Here is a 9,829-nt window from a genome sequence, read left to right as displayed (position 1 = left end):
ATTCTTGTTTTTGGGTATTCATACTCTGGAGAATCTTGCACTGGTGAAGAATCATCTTCCTTGGCAGAGTTTTCCAGCTGAACGAAGACACTAATTTCAAAAACAACATCTGTTGGGTTAGATAACTCAAGTTCAAGAAACCGTAGTCCCCAGCTTCCCCTAAAGGGATTGATCTTGACAAGGCTGTCTGTATTGCTCTCTCTTTCAATGTCTTCATCCCGAAGGTTGTCACTCACATGAGCAGGGATTTCCATGGAAAGCAAACGAGCTTTCACAAAAGACAAACCTTGCAAAACACAAATTTGTAAGGGAACAACAAGACGTCTCCCCGGTGGCAGGACAGATTCTTTTTCCTGGGAATCCCCATTGTTAGACAACGGCCCTGTAAAAAACATGAATACACCAATGCTTTTAGTAATAGTCATCGCTGAGGCTACATGAAGCACTGCAAAAGTAAGATACATCAGACAAACACGTCAATGAAGAAATGACTACCTGCATAGTGAATAAGCAATGACGGGCTGGTTCCGTCTTTTGGTCTTCCAGTGTTACTTACAGCGTTCCTCCCACTACTAACAGCATTGTCAGAATCCGTTGGTCCCACATGCCAAGCTTTTAAAGTCACACGCAGAGTCACTTGTGCCCCAGGTTTCAAGGGAAGAGCAGACTGTAAAGCTTCATCTGCTATCGAGATAACAGCATCCTGATTCTTTCCAGAAAGCGAGACATGTGCCTGTACTATTGGAACTGTGCCAGCATTTGCAAAATTTATACACACCTCACGAATTTCACCTTCATATAGAATAATTGCACCATCACCACCAACAACATTAGCCACAAGGAGGGGCAATGGCGGTACAACTGAAATGTTAGGAACAAATACATGTCGTAGCTTTGCAGATCCACAGGATCTGAAAGGGTCAGAAAATACAAGTCCTTGTGCTGCTCCAAGAAGCAGATTGTCAACATCCCTGAAAACATGTTCAGTGATTACACCAAAGCAGTGAACTGTGCATCCTGGAATTGTAACTGGTCCTACTGCTGTTGGAATACCAGATAATGTGATCACTTTTGCGGAGTTAGGGGGAATGTCCACACTGACAGGAAACGCATCAAAGTTTTTTGAGTGAGCTGAGAGATAAATACTATCAATCCTTAAATCGAAGCAACAAGGATTTGCTAACTCCACTAAGACCTGAACTGGTTCACCAACCACCCAAATCAATTCCTGCTTGCTACTTTCATTGGCATCTCCTTTGCTGAAAGGAGTATAAATAAATGGCCCCGAAGGAGCAGATCCTGTCCACCAATCTTCTCTTGCTGGATTGCGTTTTACGATGTCCACTTGGGAGGAATGGAGTGGGAAAGAGAATAGCCTGAAAGATCAATTAAAATAATGCTTAAACGAACCACAAAATAAAATTTGTCAGAGTCAGCTAAGCAAATATAGAACAAGATCCTGGAATCTAAACACATATTGGGTAAATATGAAGCCAAGAGATGGATGAAAGTGATTATTAGTCTGCTCTTGTTGGTCTACTTGAAGTGTGAGAAGATTTGATAAAACATCCCTGAAAGCAAAAGGTCGACAGCTGATAAACATACCTTACAAATGGCAAGGCAGGGTCAGCACACCGAGTTCCTGAAGGCAATCTTTCCGCTGAATTTGCAAGGGAATTAGCAAGTCCATTTTGACCTGAAGGTGTAATTAGAGGATAATGCCACCTCAGAAGCCTCGCTGCAGCACTCCATGCAGCAAGGGGATCTCCAGCGCGAACAGCAGAGAGGAGTATCTCCCTAAGCACAACCATCTGCAAAGTGCTCCACTGAGACTCGAACAGTGAGACAATTGAATGATGATGCATTTTTCCAGCATCAGGTTGGCGCCCAGTTTCCTTTACCAACAAACACAAGAGAAAATATTATAGGAAAAGTAAACATCAAAGTATGATACATGGAGAAACGCCAAGATCGTGAACGGTGATGGTACTAATAAAAATTCTACGGCAAACTATGTTTATGAAGAAGGTTCAATAAACCACAAGAGGAGAAAAATAATTCTTATGCTGTCAAACTCACATTGTTAACAGAAAGTTTTGACACGGATGCCCTGCTTTGGATTCTATATGCATCAGTTGTCATAGAGAGAACTTGCATGGCACTGATAGCAGCCAATCGATTGTCTTGCTGCAAATACAATTGGGCGACCTGCCTACAGAAGAAGGCTGCTTTCCGTTGATAACCAAGCGCCCCAAATAAACGTGCTACTTCAACATACAATATGAGCCTATCACTAGCATCAATTAAGGACTTTGCACCATCGGCAGCATTGGTTAATAGCTCTACTATTTCCTTAGCCAATTCTCTCCTGTACAAAGAAGCCATTGTAATAATGATTAAGATCATAGAAATATGTGATTCAACCAGAAGGTAAGGAAAAGAGCTTCCTATTGAACAAAATCATAGCAACCACAAACTAAGCAGCGTACTGAAGGCAAAATAGGAAACAACACCATTATAATTTAAAGAAATAAAAGGCGTACAATGATACCTGCAAAGGAATCTGGCCAGTTTAAGGGTAGCTTCAAGTTCAAAGCTCAGGGGCGAAACTCTGCAAGGAAAATAGTTGATTGCTATTTCGTAGTACTAATAACTTTATTAAAGAAGAGTGCCAAACAGGTAATGCGTAGAATTACCTCTGAGCAATTTCTTGAATAAATGACTTTCTGTAGTGTAAGATAACATTAGTGTACCGATATCTAACTTCATCTTCTAAAGCCACATCCCGTTGACCCATCCGATCTACCTAATATTAAGAAAACATAATACTAAGGTGTTGTAAACAAATAAAGAGAGACAAATGAGAGCAATTTCATATTCAGTGCATTTCAGATAAAAAGTACATTCAGTATCCACTTTTTTTTGGCTATAAAAATGTAAGAACAATGCAGCATAAAGCCTTACCAGTAAGGCACAAACACTGCCTTCCAAGGCACCCGCATACCAGAAGTAATCTCCTGTCAATCTGGCCAGTTCTAGAGCAGTAGAATAGTGAGCATTGGCATCAACAGGTGAACCAGCCAACAAAGAATAGTCTCCTATCGTTTTTTGTGCACGTCCAAGCCTACGCTTTTTGGCCTTGATAACCTGCATTAGACCAAACTAAATGAGCCTAGAAGACAATGGTTATAAGCTTCCACAGGAGGAAATGAATCATAGACTAAAATATAGGACACCTAGACATGAACCTCCTCTGAGTTGAGACTAGCTTGGGAATCCAAAGGCGTCTTCAAAATTGTGCCAGCAGATTCTGCCTGAAGAACCCACTTCTCAAATTCCATTAACAGCGAAGCTGCAATATCTTGCATCATTGTTTGTAAATGAAACTCCTGTGTTTGCTTGTCAGATGGAGGAAACAAAATCAAATTTTCACCCTTCTTATCTCCATCTTCAAGCTGCACAATACAGTGCATTGATCATATAATCGTCAATTAGCTCACATTCAAAGGCTATAAGATAAGTCGCTGGTACCAAAATAGGAACTAATATACTCACTTGTGAATCGCCAGGGGAGAAGGCGAAGCAGCGACGGACAAGAGCCGATGAATAGCTTTTACAAGCCACATTAAAATTCTCAGTGACAGAGTCGAGATCAGGGGAAGAAGGACAGTGGCAAAGTCCGATCACGGCGAGAATCTTCCGATTAGACTGAAAATCCTCCCAGGGACTCGGAGGAGAACCACCAAGCACAAATTTGAACCGGAGAGAGCCAGAGTCCCAAGGCTGATTCGTAAACGGAGATTTCTGGTGCTCAGTGTAAAAAGAGCTAACAGCGGAGAGCGCGATCGTGTGATGACGGAGCAGCATCGAGTGATAGTCTCGGAGAAGCGTCTGCGGGATAGTACCGATCGGGAGGACGGCGATCCGAATGATAGACAAAGTCTCGATGCTGACGTCAGGTTCCATGGCTAGATCAGAGGAGGAGAGTTTGAAGCCAGTTAGAGGGTGAGTGCACCGGATCTGAAGGAGAGACGAATACGAGAAAGTGTGTGTGAGAGAGAGAGAGAACGTGGTTTGTTTGGATACAAGTTTTAAACTATTCGTAACAGAATTAGATTATATTGGGGCTAAGACTATTCATATAACCAAACAACCTGGTTCAAATCGCGATTATTTAAAACTCTCTCAACGAAACAGAGGCGAAATTGAAAAGCTTTTTTGGAGTTATGGAGTCGTCAACTGTTGGGAGCTCCGACTTTGAGGAGACGATTGTTACTGCTTCCCCTTCACGCCGTGTACGAGAACTTTTAGCTTTGTGCTTCAGTGTAAGTTTTCTCAACTTCTTCGGGTTGTGTAATTTTAAACGCTTCGGAGATTGATGAATACTTTAGCCGCTTCGTTAGTTTTGGAGTTCGATTGAAATAATTAATCGCTAATTAAGTGCTTAGTATCGGATTCGTGGTTTCCTGATTGGCTGTAGCGTGTTTTTGTTACTTTTGGTTTTGAAGTAATTGATTGATTTTGTGTTTTTTTTTGTTCAGTCAGGTGAAGTTGGAGGAGGAGGATTTAAAGACTTGGAGAGCGTAGTGAAAGAACTTGTCAGCTATCTGAATTGTTTGTCCGAGAACGATGAACTAGAGAATGATGTTATTGAAGTTCTTGATGAAATTTTGAAAGTTGTATCATCTCCTCAAGTAGATCAGGTACTTTGTCAGTTCTCCAATTGCTTTGGAAGCCAAAAGGAAGGATTCGTTTAACAAAATCAAGCTTATGAGTTTCCCTCATTTCATTGTGTTACAGGAGGTTATAGATGAACTGTCATTTCAGTTGCCGAAAGTAACTTCCAAGTTTGCAGACGTATCAAGCAGATGTTTACAGTTAGTTGAGGAAATCGTTGATCGATTTGTGGAAGCATGCAATCCACGGGACATGCTTTCAATTCTTTGTGAGGTATTAGATCTTGAATTTGATTCGGATCCAGGCTAGTTCAAGGCAGTATATATACTATTCTTAAGTTTCTCTTTTCGTACTTGGTATTTGCCTTAAGAAGATTACAAGTTTATTTGTCAAGTTGATCACTTTATGACTCTAAATGACCAGGCACTTGATGCTGCAAGGTGCTCTCTTTCACCCTCTAGTTGTTCTACTCCTTTATTACATGGGCTCTCTAAAGGTACCAGTTGAAGATTTTTCTCGTTTCTTAGATACTTATAAACTTCTGTCATAAATGTGAATTTTACCTCGAGTGTAGAAAAGTATGAATTTCCCAATAAAAATTTCTTTGAATTCTTAACCACTTTTTCTTATAGAAGATGTTAATATAGCTCTTGCAAACTGAAGCTGTGAAAAAGTTAACTCAAATTTCTTGGTTTCAGTATTTATTTCAATTCAGAGGCGTCACTTCGAGCAACTGAAGGTTGCAGTTCCAGTTGTCCTGAACGTTTTGAAGGACATTTCTTTGGAAAAAGATGTGCAAGTTGAAGATTTATTTGATAAGGCTGTAGGCATTGCCTTTTCAATCCGAGATGTTTCTTCAAAACTGGTCTGTAAGTTTGATAAATTGGCAATTGTGATTTCCTTAATCACTACCCAAATTGCTCATTCTCTAATTTGAATATTCACTCTCCTGTTTTGATATCTTTTCTTTGTTTTACAGAAGAACGAAGAAGAAGTAAAAGTCCGTTGTTTGCTCGGTCTCTATGTGATACAGATAACGGTTTGTACTTGATTCCAGCTTTGGTTCTATATATTTCTACTTTCCTCTTTTATGAGCATATATTGCCTGCAATACCTGAGATTTGATTTTGCAGGCTATTCTTTCAGTTAGCATCAGAGACAAAGCGGCCTCATGTGTTCCTCTCGTGATGCAGTTAGAACCTTTGTTGACATACTGTGGTTTAACACATCTTGGTTTAATCACGGGGAGTGATACTGAAAAATTAATGAGCACGGTTGCTGGAGGTTAATCTCAAAACTCAAAAAGAACTTTCTTCCTGATTTCAGAACTCCATCCATCCATAACACACATCATTTCTCGTGTCGCAAGATGGTTTGTCTCACGAATGTAATATGAACAGATGATGATGATTTCGTCAGCTCTTTCCCTGACATCGAATTGGGTGCATCGCTTTTACTCGTCTGGGCAAAGATCTCACAAGAGGTTGGAGAGGCTACTAATGCAGCTTTAGGAAGTGACGTAGATGAGCTTCAAAGCAATCCAGTGAAAAGGTGGCAAGCTTATGGCATGTTGAAATATATACTTTCCTCTGGAAATCTGCTCTGGGCATTTAAAAGACACACTATCGAGTTTTTGCTTGACATAACAAAAGGAGTTTCTTCATCTCAATGCAATGACGAGAAAATAGATTGTTCCCACTACACACCTAGCATCTACGCTGCTTTACAGGCATAATACTATTCTCCTTCAAATCTTTACACCGTTCAGGTTTACCAGTGTTCTAAGTGTCTGGTTTCTTTCTTTCTTCCAGGCTGTTACATTAGTGATCATGTATGCCCCAGACGCAGATCTGAGAAAAAAGACATTTGAGGCACTGAAGAGGGTAATTAATAAACCTTGACTTAATCAATTTTGGGGAAACTGATTTTGAGTGATGCAGAAATTGATTCTATAGATAACATAATCCACACAAAAAAAAAAGACAACCGAAACTTTCAAATGGCTTTTGTTTCCTATGACTTCGAAATGAGTTTGTTTCTTTAGATCTAAACTCAATATGTTTAAACAGAATTATTGTACAAATTTAAATGGTTCGTCTTGTGCTGAATCTGCTGATAATCCTTTATAAATAGAAGAGGTGTTAGCCAACTTTCACTACCCTCAGTCTATATGCCCTGTTTTCTTTCTTTATTCTTAAAATGCGTCGTTCATAAGTTTAGCGATCTATTAGGCTTGATTTATGGGTACAGAGATGACTATAAATTTCGTCTTACAATCTTTTTTTTTGGGTGTTGGTTGATTAGATTCTTTCTGATATCCCAGCTCCTGAGAGGTTTCACGTTTTAAGAGCCCTTGTCACGAATTCCCAGTCTTCCTCAATGGTTAGTATTTTTATATCCCCTCGAGCTTTATGGATAGTAAAGCATGTGACACTGCACAGATATGATGATTATGAAGATACACCTTTACATGCGTTGTCCATTCATAAACTACACAGCTTAGTGTCTCCAGTAGTCTTACGGTGCTACTACTGTTAAAGTACAAGTCAGCTACTTTTAAAATTTGTTGGTGTAATAGCTACTATTTTCCAAAAGAAAAATGGTATCTCAGTTCACTAATATTGTTTTTGCTAAATCAACCAGACAGCGATCCTTCTCGGTCTAGTTAAAGACAGCATGTGCAGCAGTAGTTTGCAAGGTACAGATTGTGCGACCGCTGATATGCATGTTATTGAGCTAGTGGAGTTGGTCTTAAGACCTCCAAAAGGTGGTCCTCCACTCCTTCCAGACCAAAGTGATGCGGTAATTGTTTTGTTCCTATATCAATTCTTGAAAAAATATATATATTTTCTCTGCATAATGTAAGCCCATATGCAATGCAGTAACATGGGTAAGGTAATTGCTTTAAGGGACATAGATATTAGATACATATATACAGAGAAAAGGTGAAAGTGCCCCTTTCTGATCAAATGAAAGTAGCATACTTTTCTCGCTAATTAAGGAATTTATGATGTTCCATTGCTAGAAGATTTGTCGTCAGTAAAACTGTGATCCAAGAATTTTCACCAGTTATAAGAATGCGAGTGTCGGATAGAAAATAGGGAGAGCTTGTTATTGTTTCTCTACTAAATATTTATAAGATCTAATATTGAGGCACATGTGTGTGACAAATAGTTTTGTGTGATGTTTGTCCAGGTTCTGGCAGCACTGAACCTCTACAGGTTTGCTTTGTTATTTAATCCAAGAGGTAAATTTAACTCAAATAAATGGAAGAATTGTACTTTGCTTTATCTCACTTCATTCCAAGTAATTCCTAAAATTTTACGAGTTGGTATTTGAAATTAATAGTAGGTGTTTCAAATCACAAGTTGCTGGATAGTGTTTTGTGTTTTGTTGACTCGAAAATCGAAGTAGCCTGCAAGTTACGTGAACTTAAATAAACCAGTTATTGATCCATGATGAAAGTGTCTCACAAGATATAGCATGCGATATCTTTTTGTTTTGGATTAACGTGAATCATATTGTCTGTTGCAAGTATTCACACTTGTACATACAAATGACGTGTTTTAAGCTCTTTTGGTATATGAAATTGTCTGCAGATGCGTGTTAAGTATATATGTCTATATTTTGCGTCTGTAAATGTAATGTTATGCAAATCAGTAACACATTTAATCTTTCTTGTTCTTGTTGTTGTATATCTGACAAGGCAAAATTACAGAAAATGAAGCAGGTAAAGAGAGGAGCAGAGTAGGCAGTGAAGTTTTGTCAAAGAAGAATCTGGAGAAAGCGTACAAAGAGTGGCTTCTGCCTCTTCGAACTGTTGTGGGCTGCAGCATCGCTGAGAACGTCAAGGAGGATCACGGTCACGAATCTTCATTTGACAGTGTATGCCTTCTGAACCCAATTGAATCGGTTCTATATAGATGCATCGAGCTCGTGGAAGAAAAGTTGACGAGTCATGTGTAAAAAAACTAAACAATCGTGAGCACCACAGTCCTGCTTTATGTGTTAACGTTGGGTGTTACAAAAATTTCTGCCTGATGTTTTATTGACATTTCCCTGTAACTTTGGTTATTCCAAACTCAATCGTGGCACTTTGATAGATCAAATCATATCTATTGAGGAAGTTTTTATTGTCACACAAAACCATCTGAAACTTTTGATATTGAAATCTTACCGAACCACCAATAAAAATCTTTAAAATCTTTCAATAGTTATTCTTGAAATAATCCACCAAAGTTTTGAAATCTATCAAAATATTTTAAAACCGTTGTCTAATATAACCGCCGTCCTTGGTGAGCACGCTTTGTTTGACAATAAAAACTCAGTTTACTGAAGCGAATCAGGATCACCAGCGGATAAACAAAATGTCTCCGTTTCTCTCCAAACTCCCCAAGCTCTCTCCTCAGAAAGATTCTCAGGTAAGTATTAAAAGAGAGAGAGAGAGAGACAACTTCTTTGTTCCTTTTCGTTGATCTCTTAAATGTTTTGGTATATATATTTTATTTACTTTTGGTTGTGTTGTGAGATCGATCTTTCTTCTCTCTTTTGTGTTTGAGCAGATTAGCCTTCGTTTGTTTTCATCTTCCATAGACCGTCTTGCACCCTATTTGGTCTTCGGCAAAAATCGTTTTGGAGATGACATAAGATTTCTCGATATTTCCACCACAGAATTAATAACTACTGACAAGAAGATCCCTAGTGAGTTGCTAGAGGCAAAATCAACAATCGGAGCATCCCAAGGATGGGTCGCTACCCTAAATGATGAGACCATGGACAGCTCCACTCAACCACACGAACATGAGGAGCAGTTTGAACCAGAGGAAGCACCGGAGGAGCAGCTTGAACCAGAAGAAGCACCGGAGGAGCAGCTTGTACCAGCAGAAGCAGCGGAGGATGCACTAATCGTTCCGGCGGGTCCTATAACAAGGTCACGGTCCAAGAGGTTCAACCAAACTATCAGTGGACTACTCAAGGAGCTGGACAAGAACCAAGAAGACATGGCTCAAACCACTATGACGTTGCTCACAGCTCAAGGTGCTCGGTAAAGGGTAAAATGTTGCTTTGGTGCTCTTTTTCCCTTGGTCAAGTTTTGTCCCATTGGGTTTTCTTGACAAGGTTTTTAATGAGGCCTAAGTAACATTTTTAAGCC

At 39.5% G+C, this 9,829-nt stretch overlaps 3 protein-coding genes across 6 annotated transcripts in view; 2 read left to right on the top strand and 1 right to left on the bottom strand.

Moving 5' to 3' along the window:
• The window catches only part of LOC104769320 (trafficking protein particle complex II-specific subunit 120 homolog), a 5,474-nt gene extending 1,440 nt beyond the window's left edge, over positions 1–4,034 (bottom strand). Inside the window, exons 1-9 of one of the 2 annotated variants that reach the window (XM_010493495.2) lie at positions 3,556–4,034; positions 3,249–3,455; positions 2,965–3,147; positions 2,697–2,806; positions 2,552–2,611; positions 2,080–2,368; positions 1,606–1,895; positions 496–1,376; positions 239–382 (exon numbers count right to left, since the gene is read on the bottom strand). In XM_010493495.2, the coding sequence (XP_010491797.1) occupies positions 239–382; positions 496–1,376; positions 1,606–1,895; positions 2,080–2,368; positions 2,552–2,611; positions 2,697–2,806; positions 2,965–3,147; positions 3,249–3,455; positions 3,556–3,966 (2,575 nt within the window). In that variant the 5' untranslated portion in view covers positions 3,967–4,034. The remainder of the gene's footprint in view (positions 1–238; positions 383–495; positions 1,377–1,605; positions 1,896–2,079; positions 2,369–2,551; positions 2,612–2,696; positions 2,807–2,964; positions 3,148–3,248; positions 3,456–3,555) is intronic. The other variant, XM_019242419.1, reaches the window with a different exon arrangement.
• LOC104769319 (aberrant root formation protein 4-like) lies at positions 4,190–8,823 on the top strand. 3 transcript variants are annotated; one of them, XM_010493494.1, is made up of 13 exons: positions 4,190–4,325; positions 4,542–4,703; positions 4,828–4,950; positions 5,101–5,173; positions 5,376–5,542; positions 5,657–5,716; positions 5,811–5,961; positions 6,078–6,406; positions 6,489–6,560; positions 6,982–7,059; positions 7,321–7,479; positions 7,873–7,924; positions 8,384–8,823. In XM_010493494.1, the coding sequence occupies exons 1-13, from the start codon at positions 4,227–4,229 to the stop codon at positions 8,641–8,643; spliced, it is 1,785 nt and encodes a 594-aa protein (XP_010491796.1). In that variant the 5' UTR covers positions 4,190–4,226; the 3' UTR covers positions 8,644–8,823. The 3 variants fall into 3 exon arrangements, with proteins under 3 accessions (XP_010491796.1, XP_010491795.1, XP_010491794.1); XM_010493493.1 differs by having other exon boundaries at positions 4,801–4,950; positions 8,396–8,823; XM_010493492.1 differs by having other exon boundaries at positions 4,801–4,950.
• The window catches only part of LOC104769317, a 1,355-nt gene continuing 570 nt past the window's right edge, over positions 9,045–9,829 (top strand). The window contains exons 1-2 of the mRNA XM_010493491.2: positions 9,045–9,098; positions 9,240–9,607. Coding sequence (XP_010491793.1) covers positions 9,045–9,098; positions 9,240–9,607 — 422 coding nt within the window. The remainder of the gene's footprint in view (positions 9,099–9,239; positions 9,608–9,829) is intronic.

This window comes from Camelina sativa, chromosome 20 (assembly GCF_000633955.1).
Source record: "Camelina sativa cultivar DH55 chromosome 20, Cs, whole genome shotgun sequence".
Lineage (NCBI taxonomy): Eukaryota > Viridiplantae > Streptophyta > Magnoliopsida > Brassicales > Brassicaceae > Camelina > Camelina sativa.
This window is presented reverse-complemented; position numbering and strand designations above follow the sequence as displayed.